Source organism: Stomoxys calcitrans, chromosome 4, assembly GCF_963082655.1.
Source record: "Stomoxys calcitrans chromosome 4, idStoCalc2.1, whole genome shotgun sequence".
Taxonomy (NCBI): domain Eukaryota; kingdom Metazoa; phylum Arthropoda; class Insecta; order Diptera; family Muscidae; genus Stomoxys; species Stomoxys calcitrans.
In genome coordinates this window covers 185711261-185735401 of record NC_081555.1, presented here as the reverse complement: position 1 = coordinate 185735401, position 24141 = coordinate 185711261, and the positions used below count along the sequence as shown (strand labels likewise).

Sequence of the window (24141 nt, the reverse complement as noted above, 5' to 3'; positions counted from 1 at the left end):
TTGACTACCTAGGTTTTTAGAAGTCCTACACTAAAAAGGGTATACAAAACGGGAGTAGCTAAGCGGACCACAGGGATTCTATCTCACATATTCGGCATAGATATCCTCGCAGAGTCGATTAAAAATTTTTTTGAAAACTGATAACCATATCATTTGGACGGATAGCGTGCGCATTTAATACCATTTCCTGGTTCAAAATTGATTGACACTTATACACTTTCCAATAAGCATTTGTTATGTTCTTTTGACTACATTCGTTTATAAGGTGGAACTAAAAATGTATTCACATCAGATAAGAATTGCACTCCCCTGGTTTTTGACAAGTTAACTCCGAATATCGATTTTCATAGCTTTGAAGTCATGACAAAAGTCTTTGTGCACAATTTTCGTTAAATCAGACAAAATTGCATCTTCAGAGGACCCAAGAAGTAATATACGAAACTCACAATACTTTATTGTGAGTTACAAGCTCAGAAAAACTGTTAGTAAAACAGCAAATACGTTTGCTGAAAGAGTAGAAAGTCTGCTGAGAATAGGACAGCAGTAATTTTCTGCTGTTTCCAGACAGTTCAAAGTTTAAATCGGCCTAAAATTTCAAAACATTCTTCAAAAATTTGGTATGTTGTATGCCATATTTTGTTATTAGAGGTAAACAGTTTAAGATTTAATTTAATTTCTAACAATTTGATAATTTTTAAATATTTCAATTTATAACAGATCAAATATTTACTAAAATCACACTCATAGAAAAATATATGCCGAAAGTAGCAAATATTGTCTGCTAGTTGTTAGTAGTTAATTTTCCAGCTATTACAGCAGCAGTTCTGCAATTTCAGAGCAGCAGGCTGACTGCTGAAAAGTCTGTTGTTTGCTGAAAATCACTGCTCCTTAGTTATGAAAAGAATGTTAAAAGAAAAAATTAAAGACAAATATAAATGTGTATCTCAGTGGATGTTTATAATCAGCACTGAATGTATATTTCCATAATTTGTTCTTTAAATTTAGAAACAAAAAGGCCATGTCAGTCATGTACATATTAGTAGAACCATTTAAAAAAATACGAGCGAGCTCAGCCACAATTTGAAATGTATAGCAATTAATGGGTAAGGTAGCTTCTTTACAGTAATATTCCACAAATTAAAATTATCTGTTCCAACAAAATTTCAAAACAAGCCTTAAGTAATCAAACCAAGTAACAGCAAAATTAGCAACAAAAATCAGCTGTTTTGGTTGCTGATTTAGCTGACCGAAACGTTTGCTAATACAGCAGCCCCATGTTTGGCGATACAGCAGTTTTAGCAAACATTTTTGCTGTTTTGAATAACAAATTCCGGTTGAGTGCTTATCTCTGCTATTAAAGATCGTTGAGTGTATGGATGAACCAGTATTCGGGTAACCCGTTTCATGCTGGAGCGTTTAAAAATTACTTAAGTTGAAACCATTTGTATAAGCAAGCATAACTCTAAGCAAGCAAAATCTAAACTTCATATCAAATTCCCAAGTCCAAGCGACAAACTAGTTCCCATTTTAATAAAAGTTTACAGTTCTCATTTACCAAACTCTTAAAATTTTACCGCTCTGTGTGAGTACTGGACAACAATTAAGAAGTATCTGTAAATATTTCAAGCGATTTGTCTTACGCGTTCGACCGCTATAGTGATTTCCACAGACGGACGGACGAACGTGTCTAGGTCGGTTTAGAATGTCAAGACGAGTAGGAATATATATACTTTGTGGGGTCGCAGATCATTATTTCGGCACAGTATGACTAGATTATTATTAGGGAAATAGATTAGTAAGGGAAATTTTTACGACAAAAAAAAATTCTTTTGTGACGAAGTTTTCCTTTTATTTTAATAGTGTAACCTTGCACTTCAACATATCAGACGTTAGCTATAAAGGTAGTATTATTGAACGTAACTGACTTTGTTTATTGTAAACCCTCCGTCTACAGTAAAAGACCTTCCTTTTGTTGTAGAACAAAAAACTCTTTAATTGCAAAAGAGTTTCGATAGTCGCAAACGATTATTCGTGTACCGGACCAATAATTATTCGCTTGTGTCTCTCCTATTTAAGAGAAAGGGTGAGTATTTAAGCATATACACCAGTGGTTGGCAAAAATGACTGTACGTACACAAAAAACTAATATTAATTGCAATTGTTGTCGTCTTGTTGTCATTCTCACATACAACATCTTTTCAATTTATGTTTTGACTGAGCAAACAGCACTCACTCAGTATATTGAGCAGCTCGGACGAGTGCGGATGGTATACTCGGAAAGTTTAAATTTTAGGTGTCGGTACAAAAATGGTGATGTGTCCAATGAAAAAAATCATTAGAGCAACACACAAATGGCTGTCCGATACAAGGAAACACAACAAAAATTTCTAAGACACATTATTTGGTAACATTTACGCGATTAAGAAATATCCATCACAAAGTAGGTATTTAAATGTGCGAAAACAACAACAATAATTTTTGTTTTATTTATAGCATAACGAATACAGTGGGTCATAATACAAAGCCATTGTTGAACTGTGTTCAACAAAGTAGGTTAAGTTTAATAATAAGTTAATAATGAATTACTCTTATAATGAATGTGGATTTTTAAATTGAATTTAACGGTTAAAATATTAGCTAGTTTGCATCAATGGAAACCCTTGGCACAATCAACCTCACCAAAGGCTAGAGCTTTCGCTCAAATTGCCCAATAGTTTCCATCTTGAAATAATATTCCAATTCACCTTGCGCTGAATTAGCCCTTTTGCTATGTATGAAATACTTTGTCTCTTCACTTAAAAAGAAACCAGCTTACTCTACGGTAAGAACGAAGCTCTTTACGGAGACCAAAAAATAAACTTTGAATTGCATAAACCTAACTCTGGCTTTTTCTATTTTTTTTTTTGTTCTATTTGCATGGGTTTACAATTGTGAGTTTCACACTAAAATACAGTCCACTATTGCAGAAAACCTCACAATTGTACATGGTCCTTTTCGAGCCTTTTACGAGGAAATTGACAGCTAATAAATAGAAGTTACTTATATTTGGAGATGAGCCAAAAACACAGGTACGTTAAGTTTGGATGAAAAAGAATAGTACGGTTTGGCAAACTCGGCAAAATATAAGTGTTATGGTAACCCCTTGAACGCTCATTTAATTGTTTTTTACGAAACGAGAAAATTAAAAAAAAATCTGGATTACATATCCATGTGCATTTCTACGAATGTTACATCATAGCCTTGCTAAGGAAAGAGATACGAACCTAAAGAGCGTAATCAGCGTAATTTAGAATTTGGCGCATCATATCTGAATGTTTAGCAACATTTTTTTTTAAATGCCCTCGTGCGGAAGCTCTTACATTTTCTCTTGGTAATTAGTGCATGTCCGTCTGGTTTGCTCTTTAAGAGGTTGACTGATTGCTTGATGTAGGAGTCACTGTTGGCAAGAGATCTTACTGTCGTCTCTTATTTTCATCGACACTGTTACTCTGGTTCAGATAACGTAACCGGTTTTTTGTTGTGACTGAGTTTAAATTGTTATTCCATCTATGCATAGTTATTTTGTTTTTGCGCTTTATCTATTACTTCCTCCTTCTATTCTTTCGCAGTTGAGCGAAGACCTTTGGGGGCGTTTATGAAGTAAATGTCAGTTGACAGCTTGGTTTGACGGTTATGGTCTCCACTGCACCCATCGTTTCACGTGTGAATGACAAGTATGCCAAAATTGATTTGTGGAGTTTTAATTTATTAATTAAGTGGAATGAGACAAAATTTTAAGACTATATGTCGCAACAGCTTAGAGAGGGAGAATTAATTTGAAAGTGAATGATAGTGAAGACTACACTAATGAGTGTAACTAGTGGCGATTGAATGAACAAGTGCATATACATAGGAGAGCGAGAGGATTGATGCATACAGTTTGGCAGCTTGCTTTGCCCATCGAATTCATGAGGAGGAAGTGTCAACAATTTTCTGTCCACGAAAATTAGGTATACCAAGCCAGCGAAAGAGATTTGGCTCCGTACCATAAGGTGGGTCAGAACTTTGAAGTACTAAATATTTTGCAAGAATTATGAATTTTAACTGTAAATAAATATTTGGATCTGGAATTATAAATGAACAAGTTATTTTATACGTAATTTTATCAAAGTTATATGTTGGTTTTCCATCTTATGCGAATTTATGAACCAGAGTATATCTAGAAGATTGGTATTAAATAGAGGAAGAGGATTGATGTTTCCTTGACCTTTGAGAGACGAAAGTGGAAGAGATTTTCTTGACTTAGAAGGAAGGCCTGATGAATTTCTTAAATACCTAGTGTCTCGAGATGAGTGCATTGAATTATACGTGAAATATTGGTTTCTTATGTGGCATTACCATAGAAGATTGGATTTGAAAACACATTCGGAGCGTGCTACCCGGTAGAAGAAACAGCGACAGCTATGTTCAATGTTAGATATGCGAACAGTGGAATGCTTAAATAGATTGTTCTATTTTACTAATAAACCTATTCTAGGTTTAAATTAAATACCTATATTTGGTTTGAGGCCAAATGATAGAAATGCATTTCTATGCGAATTCGTACGCCTATTAGTCTGTCGAGAAGAAACTGCTTTCAGGAACGTAGATTGGAAGCTAATTTTACACCTGCTGTGATCAAAACTTGACGGTTATATTAGATTTATTCGCTGAGAAAGCCGAGTAAGAGCTTTTTAAAGGAAGAGAAATTGTTTGGTATCTTTCTTTCAGAAGTTGTTTGGAATTAGGTTTTGAGGAATAGATACTCTGATTTTACCTGCTGCGAAAGTAAAAGGTAAAACGATTTATTTTTCTTGATATAGAAACCATTTCAGTGCCTTGTCGGATATTTGGTGGAAATTTTTTTTTATAATTTTGTTTGATTTTATGACCTTATATTAAGAGAAATGATTTTTTAGCTCATTTCTTTATTTCGCCAGTTCAAACTGCATTGAATACCCCTTTCCTGACTCGGGCTAGAATTTTTCTAGGATAGCACTACGCTTAGATACTTTTATACCCAGTCGGCTTTGATTGTATTAGGCGACATAATTTTGAAACGGATATAGCTGATTTAAGGTGGATATTGTATTGGATAATAAGAGGGATACTGGCCTGACACAAATACTGTTTACGCAGTATTTTTAGATAAAATCCCTTATTTGATAATTTGATCAACTATACGGTTGATATTTCTGTTATTGTGGGTAAAGGGAGACAAGATACTTAAGAGATGAATTCACAAAGATTCGTTTTCTTTTCGGACCAAGTGGTCACATTTTGCGCGGCATTCGCTGACATACCAATTCAAGATCATACGACCTCTAGTTTGGAAGTAGAGTTGGATGATTTAGAACGTCGATGGCGTCAATTGGTGCAGATATATGAGTCTGAGATGACGTCAGATGACCCGGCGTATACAAAAGAGATGAGGCAATCGACTCATTCAAAATTTTCTGTATCATGTAAAACCTACAAGGGATGTAAGGCACAGATATTGGATTTGCTTCAGATTGAAAGACAAAAGGCGACCAAGGTGCCTATCGGTTCGGAGACTGCTGGGGCATCTCCACTTGACACATCATTTTCGTTGAAGCTTCCACCGTGTGATACGGAGATCTTTTCTGGGGGATATGAAAAATGGCCAAGTTTTCGCGATATGTTCTCGGCTATTTACGATAAGCACCCAAAGCTATCTGCCGCTCAGAAATTGTTTCACCTTAGAGCTAAGACACGCGGAGAGGCCGGCCAAATAGTGAAACAATTCGCCCTTTCGGACGACAATTATAGATTGGCATGGAATGCGTTGGTACAGAGATATGAGAATAGACGAATTCTCATTAATAACCAATTGAGGAAGATTTTTGCCCTGGAGAATGTAGTTTCTGAGAAAAGCAAATCCTTACGGAATTTGCAATACACTATGAATAACTCGATTTCGATTTTGAGGACATATAACATTTCTGTTTTGGCATGGGATCCTATTTTGGTATATTGGGTGTCTTCGAAGCTGCCGGAGGAGACACTGACGGCATGGGAAAATTCCATTGATGACCATAAGGAGATGCCTTCATGGAACCGATTGAATGAATTTATATCGAAGAGACTGGACTTATTGGAGTCTATATCCGATATTCGCAGACCTGGGTCGAACTCGAACGCGGGGGTGCAACGGTCCCAAAATCATCATGTCAGTTCTGACGGTACATATCGCCAATGTAGAATCTGTGGTGAGGAGCATAGACTCAGAAAGTGTCCTCAATTCCAGGCTATGACAGTTTCCGAGCGGAGGAAATATGCTGAGCAGAACCAGGTGTGTTTTAATTGCTTGACACATGGACACAGTGTGAACAGCTGTCGTAGTAGTAGCCGATGTCAGGTTTGTCAGGCGACACACCACACCTTTTTGCATGCTGAATCGACTCAAAATTCTCGACGGTATCAAACCCGTTCTATGAGTTCTCAGGTTCAATCCCAGTCATTTCATCTTGATTCTAATCAGGACGGACCTCCGGCCGAGATAATGTCTCATTCGGGTCTCGATAATGACGTGCAGGTTAATTTGTCTCAGTCGGGGCATCGTACTGTACTTCCTACTGCATTAGTGGATATCGACCACTTGGGCCACCGGTTTACGGTACGTGCTTTTATTGACCAAGGCTCTCAGGAGACATTCTTGGCGAGTGGGGTCGTTGAGAGATTTTCAATCCCTACGATGAGATCAATTACAAGGATATCCGGCCTTGGCGGTACACCCCTTGAGAACTCTTCACGAGTATGTCGGATAAATCTCAGGTCTCGTAGATCCGACTTCTCATTACCGGCCACGGCTGTTGTGATTAGGAGTCTGAATCATTTTATGCCAACCGAACATACTAGGATCACTGATTGGAGTGATCTGGAATCTTTGGAGTTAGCGGATCCTTATTTTTATAAGCCGGCCCAAATAGACCTACTGATTGGCAGTGATATTCTGCCACAGATATTGAAACCAGGTATTCGCCGGAATATCTCGGGTGGACTCATGGCACAAGACTCTGAATTCGGATGGTTTGTGAGTGGTCCTCCAGAGGAGAGAATTGTGACTTCATTTGCGACGTGGACTTCAGATGTGTCTTTGGACGAGGCGGTGAGAAAGTTCTGGGAGACGGAAGAGATTCCTGAAAAAATTCAGAAATCTGATTCGGAACTATGGTGCGAGAAGTATTTTCGAGAAACGACAATACGTCGTGATGATGGACGGTATGTGGTTCGGTTGCCATTTAAACCTGGATTTCCAAGGGATGTTCACTTGGGTAGTTCCCGTAGGACGGCCTTGGGCCAATACTTCCGAATGGAGAAATCCTTGCGGAATTCATCCAATCTTGGTCACGAATATTCTGCCGTACTTAACGAGTATTTACAGCTCGATCACATGACCTTGACGGATTCTAGTGAGATTACCGATGGTGCGCGGTATTTTTCGTTCTACCTCCCACATCATGCCGTTATACGACAGGAAAGTAGATCTACAAAAATTCGAGTAGTCTTCAATGCTTCGAAGAAGACTACTAGTGGTTTTTCCTTGAATGATGTACTTTATACGGGTCCGGCACTACAAAATGATCTTATGAACGTCATTTTACGATGGCGGTTATTTAGATTTGTGTTTGGAGGAGATATCCAGAAAATGTATCGGCAAATACTTGTCGATGAAAGGGACCATCAATATCAGAGGATTTTATTCCGGGAGTCTGTTTCTGATACAGTTAAAGATTATGCTTTGAAGACGGTCACATTTGGAGTTAATTGCGCTCCATATTTGGCGATACGGACACTGCTGCAGCTAAGTGAGGACAACATTCAAAGTTATCCTGTGGCCGCAGCTATCCTTAAAGATCAGACATATGTTGATGACATACTGTCTGGTGGGCATAGTTTGGAGGAAGCAAGGACAGCGCTCTTCGAGCTGAAATATGTACTGGAGTCAGCGGGATTTCCGCTCAAAAAGATTATGGCAAATAATACGAAGTTGCTAGAAGGAATTCCAAAAGACGATCTTTTTGACGAAGATTTTTTGATGTTTGAAGATAGTAGTGAGACGAAAATTTTGGGAATACGATGGAACGCTATGACTGACGACTTTTTCTATAGCGTTTGCGCTATTGATCTGCCTCCGCGGAATATCACAAAGCGAACAATTCTGTCTTTGGTGGCGAAATTGTTTGACCCAGCTGGATGGTTATCACCAATCATTATTGTTGCCAAGATGCTATTACAACAGTTATGGATTGATGGTACCAGCTGGGACGAGGAAGTCAGGCCGCATTCGTTGGAGAGATGGGCATCATTCGTTCAGAATTTTTGTGATATCGCCGATTTCAGAATCCCTAGATGGGTACATTGCACTCAGAATGAGAATGTTGAACTACACGGTTTTTGCGATGCTTCTGAGAAGGCATATTGCGCCTGTGTTTACATAAAGACGTCGAATGGGGACAATGGAAACTCTTCATTCCTCTTGGTGGCCAAGAGCAAGGTGGCGCCTTTGAAGACAATTAGCCTACCGAGGCTTGAACTATGCGGTGCTGTTTTGTTGGCAAGGCTTATAAAGTCTATTGGCGAGAATTTAAAATTTAAAGACTGCCATATTTTTTTGTGGTCAGATTCGACCATTACGTTGTCGTGGTTAAGAAAACCCCCCTTCGAATGGAATACCTATGTCGCAAATAGGATTTCAAGGATCTTGGACAATGTTGGAAATGCTAGTTGGATGCATGTTCCAAGTGGTGACAACCCAGCGGATATTGGGTCTCGAGGATGTACGGCCGTGGAGTTGAGAAACAGACGACTCTGGTGGAACGGACCTGATTGGTTGCTGAAAGAACCAACGGAGTGGCCAGAACAGCCAACATTAGCTGAAGTTAATTGCGAAAGGAAAACTAAGGCATTTACCATACAGAGCGACCAAGAGGACATTTTGGAAAGGTTCTCTTCTTACAATAGGGCATTGCGCGTCTATTGTTACGTATTTCGGTTTGCACAGAGATGCCAGCGCAAACCATTGTTGGAAAACCGGAAGGACTACATCACCGCTGCTGAATTATTGTTTGTGAAGTACCGATTGGTAAAATTGGCACAGATTGCGTATTTCCCTTCTGAATATAGGGCCCTAGAGAATAACTTACCTATCAGTCAAAAAAGTAGGCTGCTGACACTAAATCCGTTTCGTGACGAAGAAGGACTTTTGAGAGTTAACGGCCGTTTATCTGATTCCAACTTAAGCTTCAATGAAAGGCATCCCATTATAATGCCGGAAAGGGCTAGACTTTGCAAACTCTTTATAGAATTTACCCATAGGGTTTTACTTCATGCGGAAAATAACCTGATGCTTCGAGCAATTCGACAAGAATTTTACGTTATACGGTTAAAAAATTCTGTCAAACAGTGCGTTAGAAATTGCAAGATTTGTACGATTTACAAACATAGGATTCATAATCAAATCATGGCCGCCTTACCCCCTGAGCGTTGCACGTTTTCTTTACCTTTTACCTATACGGGTATTGACTTTGCTGGGCCGTTTGATGTCAAAACATCTCGATTGAGAAATTCAAAGATACAGAAAGGATACGCCGCCATATTCGTTTGTTTTTCAACACGCGCTATTCATTTAGAATCATGTTCGGAACTGACATCAGAGGCCTTCCTTGCAACCTTTGACAGGTTTGTTGGACGGAGAGGACTACCTGCTAAAGTATTTTCGGACAACGGAACCAATTTCGTTGGGGCCAGCCGGGCGCTACAAAGAGAGTATCGCCAGTTTCTTCAGAAGTCCGAAGAACATATTGTGAATAAATTTGGCTTACATGGGTTCACTTGGAATTTTATTCCGCCCCACGCACCCCACATGGGGGGGTTGTGGGAAGCCGGAGTAAAGAGTATGAAATCTCATATGAGGAAGACTGCTGGAAATATCAAATTTACGTTTGAGGAATTTACGACCCTACTGGTACGCATTGAAAGTGTCCTTAACTCCCGGCCACTTTCTCCAATAAGCGAAGATCCCTCTGAGCTCATTCCGCTGACGCCTGGGCATTTATTAAAAGGAGCACCATTAGTTGCTGTTCCGGAATGTTATTCAGACAATTTGTCGCTCATCAACCGTTGGCAAAAATTAAAGATCTTACAGATCCATTTTGCTAAACGATGGAAAAACGAGTACATCTCGGATATGCAAAGGCGGTATAAGTGGAAAACAGCTCAGGCTAATTTGAAGAAGGACGATTTCGTCGTAGTGAAAGATGATCTTTTGCCGCCAACAGAATGGCGACTAGGAAGGGTTGAAAGAGTTTTTATGGGTTCTGATTCCAGGGTTCGAGTAGCAGAAATCCGGACTCAAAATGGACTCGTCACTCGACCATTAACCAAGCTTTGTATTTTGCCAGTTGCCTGATTTATAAAGCCGTATTGTCTCTTTTCTTTTCAAACTTAACCCTAATTTCCTCAACAGCCAAGCCAAATGTCGAGTATGTTCAAGTCAACATCATCTGAGATTGTGTCCTGATTTTAATCGAATGTCAGTAGCAGCACGATGGGAAGCTGTCAAAAGCCGTGGCTATTGTTTTAATTGCCTTTGCCTATCACATACTCGGGAATGGTGTCGCTCTCGTAATAAATGTGAAGTATGTAACAAAGCGCACCACACTAAGCTTCATACCGACAAAATACAACAACAGTCAGAGGAAAACCGAAGTAAAAATCTGTCCAACCCGGTCACACAATGTAAGAACTCCATGTCGAAAAAGGAACAGGGGACTAGAAAACCAGTCCAAGAAAGACTAGGCAAAAAATTACCTACCAATGTTTTTATGCCAACCGCTTTGGCCAAAATTATTACAACAGAGGGACCCCAAAAGGCAAGATTATTGATAAGCTCCGGTCAAGTACAAACACTCATTGCAAAGTCGCTTGTACATCGTTTAAGTCTTCCAACAACTATAGCCGACGATAAAGAGTTCTGTATTGTGTATCTTCTGTCATACCACGACCATACGACCAAATTGCAGGTGCGCGGTTTAGTTAAAAACCACCTATCAATTACTATGCCACCAACATCATCCGATAAAAAATTCCAAAGCATATATGGCCACATAATCGACTTAGCCGATCCTCACTTTTATAATCCCAAGGATGTCGAAATAATTATTGGTAGCGACTTGGTGGCCTCCGTTCTACGGGCTGGTCTTATACAGACTTCAAAGAATATGCCAGTATTACAAAGCACCATTTTCGGTTGGGTGGTTTCAGGAGCTTGTACTCTCTAATTTTGCACTGCGGCAAGAGGTGGCGCCATGTTGAACTGTGTTCAACAAAGTAGGTTAAGTTTAATAATAAGTTAATAATGAATTACTCTTATAATGAATGTGGATTTTTAAATTGAATTTAACGGTTAAAATATTAGCTAGTTTGCATCAATGGAAACCCTTGGCACAATCAACCTCACCAAAGGCTAGAGCTTTCGCTCAAATTGCCCAATAGTTTCCATCTTGAAATAATATTCCAATTCACCTTGCGCTGAATTAGCCCTTTTGCTATGTATGAAATACTTTGTCTCTTCACTTAAAAAGAAACCAGCTTACTCTACGGTAAGAACGAAGCTCTTTACGGAGACCAAAAAATAAACTTTGAATTGCATAAACCTAACTCTGGCTTTTTCTATTTTTTTTTGTTCTATTTGCATGGGTTTACAATTGTGAGTTTCACACTAAAATACAGTCCACTATTGCAGAAAACCTCACAATTGTACAGCCATAATGGGATGTACGAGAATGGAAGGCTTTTAATATAATTGTGTATCATAATATCGAAAAGAAATCAAATGTATTTTGAAAGAATTATCTATAACCACTGAGATCTGCTTACAAATCGTAAACATTTGAGTTTGAATTATGTTACAACGTTAAATTGACGTCCCTATCAATACACACAATCGATTTTAAACGTTTAATGTTAAAGCAATTAATAAATAAAGAAAAACTAGTTGCAGCCCCTAATAACATGTTCTGTATATCAAGAATGGAAAGTATTGTCAGGGTAAAAAAAAAAATTATATTTGTCACAAATTTTGCAAGAATTTATCGCAAAGCACATGTACTTTTATCGTGAACAAAGTCCAACGTTTAAAAGAAAATAAGTTTAGTTGGCGAAAATTCCTTTATGTCAAACGAATTATTTTTCTTGCGTTTTATTTCGAACCAAGCACGACTTAAATCGAGTATAACTATATACCATCCATCCTATGATAGAGGGTGTAAAAATTTAGTTATCGAAATGGTGCAATCGGAATGAGGTGGTTGGTATAAAAATCCCAATGTTTTAATTTCAACAATGACACATATGCTTCTACTTGTATTCACTTTAATGAAATGTGGTATCGTTTTAAATAGTTTAGATTGGAATAAATTTAATTGACGTACATATGCACAATGAAACTGTTCGGAATATAAATTTTGTAAATTTTCCATTGAGACTTTGTTGACCGATTTGTCTTAGCAGAGCTCGTAATGTGGGGGCGATATACTGCGCAATTACCACGAGCTATAATTAATTTTTGTCAACTATTTTCGATTCTATTCTGTGCGATTTGCTATATGAATTTCATAGCCTTGGCATAGAGAAGGAAGAATCACCCCAGGGAGTGAGTGACTTTCATTTGACAGTTGGTAGCTGATGTTAACGCTATTACGCGTTCTCGTTGACAGCGTTTGTAGCAGCATCCATCAGCATCAGTTGAACGAGGAAGGTGATGGTGGCGGAGATGAGGGTATGTACGAAGGAATTTGATTATTTCGATTTTTCTGTTCTCTACACTTCTACGCAAAAGTTCCGAAAAGAAGTTGGCATTTGCTGATGTCGAGCTATGGCAGCAACACCAAAACTTACTACAAAGACCCCTTTGCAGCCATCCCCACCCACTATCTCCATAAAACACCGGCTTGTGTGGCAATAAAATGTGTTGAAGTGGAAAGACAAAAATGTCAAACGGCACAAGAAGCGTAAAATTGTTTCACATTTTGTTGGTAATTTAGCAGACAATTTGATGCCTGATCGAAATTATTGTCATTTTTCATGATGCCGCTTATATGAACAATACGTAGCACTGTATGCGACTGTGTGTGTGTGTGTGAGTGTATGTGTAAGTGCAAGGATATTCTTCTATCCGTACATATCGAATTAAGTGGGTGAGGAGGCTGGGGACATTGGCAGGGTGAACATCTAGACCTCTAAGAAGACGTTAAGATGGAAATCTCCCAATGCAAGTGGGCGAAATGCCTGCGAATAAATAAACACATACTGATGGCACTGGTGTTCGAATACCTTCATGACTGCTGCTGCCGTTGTTATAAATTACTGGCTGTTAATATCGAAGAAGGTTATCTTTTGCTCACTAAACGTAACCCCCACATCGACAATGTTCAGTGCACAGTAGTTTAATGGCAAGTGTTTAATGCCAAACGACTTTGAAGCATAATATTCCATTTATATTTTGCTATATTTTTTGCTGGATAGGGGGTATATTCATTGAGTCATTCCGTTTGAAATGCATTTTCGACCGTTGTAAAATTCTAAGACGATTTTACGATGCCCGTCTGTTGTAATCACGCTACAGTCTTCAACAAATTGAGATATTGAGCTGAAATTTTGCACAGATACGTATATCTTTAATACGCAGTTAAATTTCTTGAACTGGGCATATCGAATCAAATTTGAATGTAGCTACCATATGGACAGATATTCCTATTTAGGCTCTTCAGCAGTGTTGCCACTCAAGAAAATTATTTCCAAAATTTAAGAAACATCCTACCAAAACCTGCTAAATGTTCTATACCCACCACCTAAAAGTTGTCCACTTTGCCATTCCATTTGTAACACATCATATTATACATTTTCAACGCTACAAAGTACTGGAGCGTCGTTATTCATGAAGGATGTAGACATGCCCGTCAGTCTGATTGTTGAAATCACTCTATAGCCTTACGTTCAAAGATGGCCTATATCTTGATATAGCACCCTTTATACCGATCTCCCGATAAGAAATCTTGGGTTCATAAAGTCATATTTGTGCCCCGATTTCAATGAACAAGCGTGCTCAGTTTGGATAAGACGATCTCCCGAATTAAATGTCTCGATTGAATTGCGCTTTTACTACCCATTTTGCCGTTGCAGTGAATTGCATGGACCTCTCAACATCTGAGTATGGGCCAGATCTGAAATCATCTTTTGCTGAAATGTGTATTTTAAGGATTTTTGTAAAGAAAATTAGGCCGTAATTATTTCTGGTTTTCTTTTTAAACAACACATTTATCTGCAAATTCCAAAATGAATTGTTAAGAAATCTCTTTTTTTAAATTCTTTCAATCGGTATCGGGAAATTGCAGTTTTCCCTTATTTTTTGTTTTACACATTATCAATTTTACACATAATTCATTTTACACATTCATGGCTCTCACATTCATTCCAAAAATAGGCCAAAAAATTAATTTTTCTGAAAATGAAAATACTTTTTGAAAAAATTCTTAACAAACACGAATAGAGATATCTTTATAATTCTGAATTTTTCAGATAAAAGTGCCTTTAAAAAACCAAAAATAAATTTTTACAGATTTTTTTTAAGAAATCGCCAAAATACCCAGTTCAGCTAAAGATGGTTTCAAAATCGGCACAAAATCAGAACACAGAAAAAATGTCCCATTAAGGGTAAAGTAAATGAACGAACAACGTCTGCAAATCATTCAAATTTACTATCGAAATTCGAAGTCAGCGACCGCTAAGAGCAAAATTAATCCCCAGTGACAAAGCTAATTTTGGTCTTAATGGGTTCGCCAATATGCAAAATGTGCGTTATTGATAAGGTAAAAATCCACATATGCTTGACGTTTGCATGTCGGCGACGTCATCGGGCCAACTTCTTCATCAACGACACCAATCGTCAAGTTACCGTGTATGGACAACGCTACCGCACCATTCTCACTGATTAATTTTGGCCTGAATTGGAAGATATGGACCTGCACGACATGTAGTTTCAACGGGATGGTACCACATGTCATCGTTCGTGCAATATGATACCTCTAGACTATTTTTTTTGATATATCACCAGCCAACGCCGACAACGTTGGGAGAGCCCAGAGCCAACATTGAAATGGAAATAGCGACCGTTTTGGCTGAAATGTGTGGAGATCGGTTTATATGGCGGCTATATCAGGTTATAGACAAATTTATACCATACTAAACCTCTTGTGCAAACTTTCAGCTAAATCGGATAACAATTGCGCCCTCTAGAGGTCGAAACAGGGGATCGCTTTATATTGCAACTATATCAGGTTATGGACTGATACCTCAAATAAAGAATTTGTTTAAAGTCCACAAAATTTCAATAGTTTTGTCAGTCGAGTCTTTTGTAGAGAGTGACTTAGATACTTCAACAAATAATTTAAAGTCTCACACACAAATTTGGTAGTTTTTTTTTTTCTAAGAGTTAATTTTTTCTGTGCATAGGTGATATAACGAAATTGAAATAAATCTGAATTTGTAGAAGAATATTAAAAGAAAGATGTATTAAGTGAAGGCAGCTAACTTTTTCAATAGTAAACATACAAACTAGTCAATTTTTAAGGCAAGAGTGGAGGTTTAGCGTATTTTCTAGAGCGGGAGTGGATAAAATCACATCGACATAGACTTCGGACAAAATAAGAAAAAAAGTTTTAAAAAAAAATATATTATAAAATTTATTTATAATAAAATGTTGAGTATTAATACTCGATGTTTTCATGTAATTTTTGTTTTACTTCAAGCTCGAAATTAAAATTTTGTCTTAAAAAAATTTATAATTTTTTTTGGCATGCCAGAAAACGAAGGATAAAAAAATATTTTCAAAAATCTGAGAATATATTTCGATTTGTTTCGATTCGCCAGAATCCAGCGCAAGTAATAACTATTTTCAAAAAACACGCGATTTTTTGAAAATTTCTTTAACTTTATGAATGGGTCAGAGAGAAAACGTTTTTTGTTACTGACTTTAACTAACTGAGTAGTTTCTCAATGATTCTTTTACAAATCTGTTGTTGGGATCCTTCAGTGTATTGATTTTTATTTACTTCCTTTTAATTTATATTTTATTTTTAAATTAAGGAAAAATATTTTTCACACACGAGAGTAGTTCAATGTGCAAATCGACGTCATGTGGCTTCGAATTACATAATGCAAATAAATAAAGCGCCGCTGCCAAAAAATATATAAAAACACCGCGTAATTTAAAAAAAAAAAATCAATTTTCCTTCATGTTCCTATGAACACTTTGCAAATAAGATATTATTTGCAAAGTGGCTTATTTTTTTGTCATATAAATGTAAATCTTAAAATATTCTGCATATCAAATACCTAAAACTAAATTTTTGGTTAAATCGTCACAACTAAAAACAGAAAATGTGCCCCCATATGTTGTGTTCGTAGTCAATTGAATACATTTGAGCCCGAAAATAGTGAAATAAGGCCCCAATGTAAAATAAAATTATACTTCAACCACCCAATTTAAACGAAAAGTTTGAATTTACTTGAACATAGACTACATTGTCCCCTATGGCCGCATGAAAAATGGCCCCAAAATGACGAAAATAAGCCCCGAAAGTTTTTTTGTTGTTCCCCATATACTTGTTTAGGGCACAATTTCATTTGAGGTTCGTGTTGCAATTTCGCGGGGCCAAACTTCATACTTAATATGTTAGAGTCACACATTTACTATGAAATTGTTGTTGTTGTAAAATGATTTTATCAGTGTAGCATTGCTTTTGTCTATTTACTCCCGTCATTCCGTTTATAACAGATCGAATTAATCTTTCTGGCCCTGCAGAATATCTATGCATATACTAGTCCGACGTAAAATTCAATGACGTGTTTACATTATGCATGTATCCGTCTGTGTGGCCTAAGGCCAGTTATTACCACATTAAGCTTTAAGAAAATGAGATGATGGCATAATTAACACAGCCCAGTTCTGAAAACTCCCTGGGAATAAACTCCCAGTGAATTAATTCCACCCTCGAATTTAGTTCTCCTATTCCGAATGAATGGGGAGAGTAAATATTTGGGAGAGAAAATTTTGAAAATTGCTGTTTTGCTTCAGCTTAGAATAAGGAAAAAGGCAGTGGGGAAAGAACTCACAGGGAATTGTTTTTCAGAATAGAGGAAAAGGGAGTAGAGAAAAAATTCCCTGGGAATTGTAATTCACAATAAGGCTGATTGTTTTCTCATAAACTAGCTAAGTTCTCGGACTGCCTAAATCGGGCCATATTTCTATATAGCTTTCATTGAGACCAATCTCTCGATTTAACCTCTTTAGCCCACAAAAGCAGCGTTTAAGACCAACATCGATGAAACTTTATTAGTACATATGGGGGGTGAAGTAATCACGCCATTCCGTTTATAACACCTCGAAATAGTGATCTAAATCGATTGTCTTAATATTCTAAGTCGATCTAGCCATGACCGTCCGTTCGCCTGGCTGTCTGTAGGTCGTTGGAGATAGCAAATGAATCATATCGGTTCAAATTTAACGCTCCAATATAAAAGACCTCCCGATTTGAGATCTGCCCCAGAAAGCAGCCATAGTTATCTGATTTGGCTGAAATGTTCCACATGGTATTTTGTTACGACTTCCAATAACCGTGCGAAGTACGTTCAAATCGGTCTGTAACCTGATATAGCTCCCATATAAACCGATCTCTCGATTTGACATCTGGACCCCCTGGCAGCCATTGTTACCCGGCAACGACTTCCATAATGCATGGTAAGTGTGTTCTGCAAATGCAAATTTGCCCATGAACCTTCCACTAGGGAGCTGGATCAAACTTATCACATATCACTGAATGCTGTCCGATTCAAATTTTAAACTCAATGTTAAGGGGCCTTCATTTTAAAGCCGAGTCTGAACGACATGCCACAGTGCGACACCTCTTTGGAGAGAAGTTTTAACATGGGATAGTACCTCACAAATGTCGCCAACACTTGGAGGGGATAACCACCGCTGAATTTTTTTTCTTCTGGTGTTGTCGCCAGGATTCGAACCTAGGCGGATATGCTAACCTCTGCGCTACGGAGGCCTCCATGGAAAGTGTGGTCTAATTTGGTGAATATCCTGATGTAGCTCAATACAAACAAATCTCTTGAACGCTTAAACCGCAAGAAGCTTAAATGTTTGCGAGGTTTGGTAGAAATTTGGTACGTAGAATAAAACTATGCCCTTCAACCAAGTTCATTTTGTGTACATTTTTAGTAGAGTCTCAAGTTTTGGGTTCTCAAGCTTCGGCCCAACCGAACATGTATGTTTGTTTAAGCGAATGGATAATGTTGCCATAGTTCGATCTACTGGTTTAGATATTGCACCCATTAAAACCGAATATATTTGCGGAGATCCTCGAAATTTGGACCAAAGAGTTGTGGTCCTACCTGAGATTTTCGCCTTTCGACAAAAAGATGTCGGAGTCAGATTCCAGATTGCCACCAATTCTTGAGCCTAAGTGGATTTCATTGATCCATAGTTTAAAATTTCTGTCATTCTCTCATTAGGTTGGCTCCCGTTTAAACTTGTCGCCCTTTTTAACTTACGGAGTGCTAAAAAGCACATTTTTAAAACGATCTTCTCAGAAATTTGCAATGTTCCTTCCAGATTATTCTGATTTTCAACTAAATTCAGTACAGGTATATATTGGGTTGCCCAAAAAGTAATTGTCGGTAATATAGTAGTAATATAGTCGGCGTTGACAAATTTTTTCAACGGCTTGTGACTCTGTAATTGCATTCTTTCTTCTATCAGTTATCAGCTGTTACTTTTAGCTTGCTTTAGAAAAAAGTGCGCGAAAATTTGTTTACGTTTGTTTGTTTGGCGTCAATTTTAATATGAGTACCACATGTATTGAAAGAAATTCATTTAACAAACCGAATCAACGCTTGTGCACCTTATGCACCTTAAACGCAATGAATTCGATCCGTTTTTAAAACGAATCATAGCTGGAGATGAAAAATGGATTGTTTACAACAACGTTAGTCAAAAACGATCATGGTCCAAGCATGGTGAACCAGCTCAAACCACTTCAAAGGCTGATATCCACCAAAAGAAGGTTATGCTGTCTGTTTGGTGGGATTGGAGGGGTGTGGTATATTTTGAGCTGCTTCCAAGGAATTCGGATGTTTACTGTCAACAATTGAACAAATTGAATACAGCCATCAAGGAGAAGCGACCAGAATTGGTCAATCGTAAAGGTGTCATATTCCTCCAGGACAACGCTAGACCGCACACATCTTTGGTCACTCGCCAAAAACTGAGTGAGCTTGGCTGGGAACTTTTGATGCATCCAACATATAGCCCTGACCTTGCACCATCAGACTACTATTTATTTCGATCTTTGCAGAACTCCTTAAATGGTAAAACTTTCGGCAATGATGAGGCTATAAAATCGCACTTGGTTCAGTTTTTTGCAGATAAAGGCCAGAATTTCTCTGAACGTGGAATACTAAATTTGCCAGGAAGATGGCAAAAAGTTATCGAACAAAATGGCAATAATATATTTGATTAAAGTTCATTCTAAGTTTTATTAAAAATGCATTTACTTTCTTTTAAAAAATCCGCAATTACTTTTTAGGCAACCCAATATATGGCTCCCTTGTGGACAAAACTCGCCATAATTTGGTCACTTGTGTATCCACCTTCACGAAATTGCCTCAAATTTGCAAGAATTTCTATTCAATTGGGTTCCGATTGTTCCATCACTGCCTTTAATTATGTTATATAATGGCCATATCGGTGCAAATTTGCAACGACTATATAAGTGTTATTCAAACTATGCATATATTTCAAAGCTGTAGAATATTCAATCCTCTAGAATATTCAATAGTGATTTGAGAATATTATGTTCCAAATTTCGAGATAATCAGTGGCTCTAGAAGTGACAACCAGGCGATTTGCGTACATGTGAGTGTAAATCTGAACCGATTTCGATGCAAATCATCAGTAAAGCGTCTCATAATAGAATCAGATGCCTAATTTCTTGAGGTTTTGGTTAACATATTACAACGTTTGCAACGATTGCAATACTAGTCCAAATCGGGACTAGTCCAATACTAGTCAAAATTCGGTACTTCAGTAGTGGCACACATGAGATTAAAAGATCAAACGAATCAAAATTTCGCATAACAAAGCTTTTTTTGCCGTAAACAAAATATTTTTGGCTCAAAAGCATTTTTTAATTTTGGCGTAATATATCCATCCTTTACCACAGACGAAATTCCAAAAACTTTTACCACAAGCGAAGTGACTTTAACATCAAAAGATGACAAACTCACGACTAAAGTTCAACAGTGGATAGAAATATTATTGAACTACAATAGAAACTGGATTTCCTGAATAAATCATGTTTGTATGTCCAACGTTTGTCTAATGTTTTATTTTTTTGTGTCTAGGTGTTGTACCTTACATAGTCAAAACCGCCCACCATTTACTTGTAAAAAAATAAAACGTTTTAAATAACTTTATAACTGCTTTATAATAATTATGCAACATTTTCCTCTATCGTTGAACGTTGGTCATGAGGTTTGCCACATTTTGATGTTATGGTCACTTCAGTCATGGTTAAACTTTTATGTACTTCGTCTGTGGTAAAGGATGGCTCGTTTAAGCGAAAATTCAAAACTTCTTTTAAGCGGAAAGTGCTTTGTTTACAACAAAAGACAATTTTTTACACGTAAAGATGATTCTTTTGGGGGATATAAAGTGGATAAGTGACAATTTATAAAATTTTACTTTACTTGAAAAAATGATTGTATTTACAATTCCACGTTCAAAAAACGTCACAACAAACCGATTGTTTGCCAAAACTTTGCGCCATAAAGAAACATCCATCCTTTGTTTTAGTCACAAATTCTTCCCATTTTACCGCAAACAAAGTCCCACATTCTTCAATAAAAGAAGTTTACTTGGCGAAAAGTTCGTTTATGGCTAATGAACTTGTGTAACTTGTTTTCGCCACATTATAATGTAAACCACTGTGCGACATTTGCGTTCCAAGAAGTGGCTTCATAAGTCACACTCACTGTTGGGTCTGCGTAAACCTCCAAGTTGCTGCTGTTTTTTTTTTCTTTCGTGAATGGATAAATGCGTTGTACTAAATTAGTTCTGAATCCTCCGCCGGTGTACTTTATTTGCCAGCCAAATATCAAATTAAACTTTTCACTTGTTCCACCCCTATCAATCATTATGGTTCATTGCTACACCTTGGGGTGTTTCCTAAATTAGCAAAAGAAAGAGGCGGACGATTTGTTGTAATATTCAGGACCCTTGAAGGTATCAAATGCAGCTCTCCCTTTTTTGCGTTTTTCATAAAAGAGAATTGGGTCGGCTGGATATTTCGAGATTTACTAGCAGTCGCACTATCAAGTGTTGATTTTGCATTAGTCACATGTGGATTGTTTGAGGCAATGAATAATCAGTGGCCACACTCACAGTTTCCATGGCAAATTTATATCAACATTTACGCTCGTATTAAAGTTAAACATTCCAGATGGTGTTCTTGGATTACGGCCATTAGAGGAAGGCATTGTAGCCACCGCAATCTGCAGCAGTTAACGTTGCATTTAATTAATGGTGACAAACATTAACAGTGACTGGGACACTTTTGCCAGTTCTCACTCCAGCTAGAAGCTTCTAAACATTGTTTGATTCTAGTATATGGTAGTGTGCGAATGTGTTTGTGTGTGTGTGTAAATGTGAAGAGAGTGTATTTAGTGTTGTTTCAAAACTGCTGGCAAATGTTGGTTATCTGGGCACAGTTTTTAATTTGTTCATGTGCATTGTGCCGCAGCCTGGATATGTTCTGCCCGTGTGCGTTGGTATGAGTGAACAAAGTTTATTTAGCATGATATCCTGTATATCCTGTATCCGTATCCCCTTCGCCGTCCCTTCCTGCATGGCGTTGTGTACACGAAAACGTAACAAATTCCAAGTTCGTCCGCGTCCCCTGGACGTAGTTGATGACGGTTTCAGAAATGCATGGTCAGTGGAGCCTACATGGTTTTCATTTGTGGACTTCGGCATGTCGACTTTGTAAACAAGCACAATCAACAACAACAACAAGCAATGCACAGTCCAAGTGGGTCAACTAGGACACTACTCCTGTTTGTTGCATATTGCACTTTTGGGGAGAAATTTCGTTTAACGCTGTCACATGGAACATTCTAAGCTCAGTGGTAATATCCGCTAGGGCATTTCGTACTCTAACACAGAGAGAAATAGTACAACAATTTAAGTATTTGGACGCTCAAACTACAATAAGTTTAGATAAAATTCACATTGGCCCGTAGGAAAATTTAAAAATTGTAATGAAACTCGTAATATGTATGTATTATATTGGGTGCTTTCTTATTGAATGATTCAAAATTTTGATTGGTATTCGTATTAACATGGCTAAAATCAATATTAATTTGATGTAATTTTTCTGCAGTCTCCCCAAAAGTTAAGAAAATTATTAGGGATCATGGAAAATTATTAGGGATAAAAAAACGACAATACTTCTATGGATCAGGATGTACTATGAAGTGGTGGCTACAGAAGGTCCCAATGTTCAGTGTCTTAACAGTATTATGACACAAATAGCAAAGCATTCCCACATCTGCATATTTGGGTGCCTTGGGACATTTCTGTTTTGCGTATAAAGGATACACCCAGTTTTCTGAACCTTTCCAACCAACAACTTTTTTAATATTTTTTTTTTTTTTGATTGCGTTAATTGTGTCTGAGTATAGCCATATACAAAAATTTTGTGCCAATTTGTACCTAAAAATATAGTTCCTTAATTTTTTCTAGATTGCTACAAAAATGTCAAATGTTTATTTCATTGTAAAATTTGGAAAAACTATTTTTTTCTATAGAAAAGTTTGCAAAACCGAAGTTTTTGAAGTCATAACAGCACTACGTCCAAAATTTCATCCAATCCGATGATAATTGTGGCTTCCAGAGGCTGAAGATATTAAATCGGGAGATCAGTTTATATGGGAGCTATATCAGGTTATAGACCGACTTAGACTATACTCACCACGAACACTTAGTACAAGATTTCAGCCAAATCTAATTACATTTGCAGCTTCCAGGGGCTCAAGGTCTCAAATCTTAGCCAAATCGGACAACAATTTCGGCTTCTACGGGTTCAAGATGTCAAATCGAAGGACTACCGTATATGGGAGCTGTATCCAAATCGCAATTGATATAGCTCAAAACCCAACAAAAAGCCACACTACCGGGTAAGTCAGTGGGTAAACCGAAACAAAATTCAATAAACAATTACTTCCAGGCATATCCTTAATATAACTTAAACATGGGCATGTCATTGGAGGAAAGTGCTTCGGAGCAAACATACTGGATGATAAATAATTTATTCTTCGTACAAATACTGAAGTGCTAAAATAAAGACATACCTCTAAACATACCGAAGTATGGATAATAATATTATCTATTTGTCAGTATATATTCTTATTTCTAAACTTGCTATTAGAAATCCCCGTTCATGCAGTATTCAACACATTCGTAGGACAGGTGGAAGGCGGGTAGGTAATAATCTACTCCTACCTACTTTCTATTTTACCTACCGATTTTCTTTTTGATTTTTTGCACACGCTCATAATTCGAACTCAGGATAGTTAAACTGAAGTCCGTTTTGGACTGCGTGCTAAGTTTCGCCGGACCGAATCTTATATACCCTCCACAATGAATCGCATTTGTCGAGCTCTTGCCACGGCATCTCTTTTTAGGCAAACAAAGGATAAAAGAAAACAATTGCTATATTATTGGAACAATATCATGTTATGGTTCATTTCGGACCATAATTGAATTGAATATTGGAGACCATAGTAGAAGTCACTGTGTAAAGTTTCAGCCAAATCTAGTAAGAATTGCGCACTTTAGGGGCTGAAGAAGTAAAATAGGGAGATCGGTTTATAAGGGAGTTGCACTAGGCTTAAAACCGATTCATGCCATTTTCGACATGTATGTAAAAGGTCATAAGAGAAGCCGTCGTACAAAATTTCAACTAAATCGGATAATAA

The 24141-nt window shown here is 37.5% G+C and overlaps 1 protein-coding gene and 1 long non-coding RNA gene across 3 annotated transcripts; both read left to right on the top strand.

Annotated features, from left to right (window-relative positions):
- The first annotated feature begins 2559 nt into the window (after positions 1–2559).
- LOC131996783 (uncharacterized) lies at positions 2560–11700 on the top strand. 2 transcript variants are annotated; one of them, XM_059366701.1, is made up of 3 exons: positions 2560–2821; positions 2967–3068; positions 10508–11700. In XM_059366701.1, the coding sequence occupies exons 2-3, from the start codon at positions 3052–3054 to the stop codon at positions 11319–11321; spliced, it is 831 nt and encodes a 276-aa protein (XP_059222684.1). In that variant the 5' UTR covers positions 2560–2821; positions 2967–3051; the 3' UTR covers positions 11322–11700. The 2 variants fall into 2 exon arrangements, with proteins under 2 accessions (XP_059222684.1, XP_059222685.1); XM_059366702.1 differs by having other exon boundaries at positions 2954–3068.
- An 11284-nt stretch (positions 11701–22984) lies between these two features.
- Positions 22985–23543, top strand: LOC106091340 (uncharacterized). Its single transcript, XR_001221988.2, has 3 exons — positions 22985–23107; positions 23184–23340; positions 23391–23543. It is a non-coding gene; the product is annotated as an uncharacterized LOC106091340 (long non-coding RNA).
- The last annotated feature ends 598 nt before the right edge of the window (positions 23544–24141 follow it).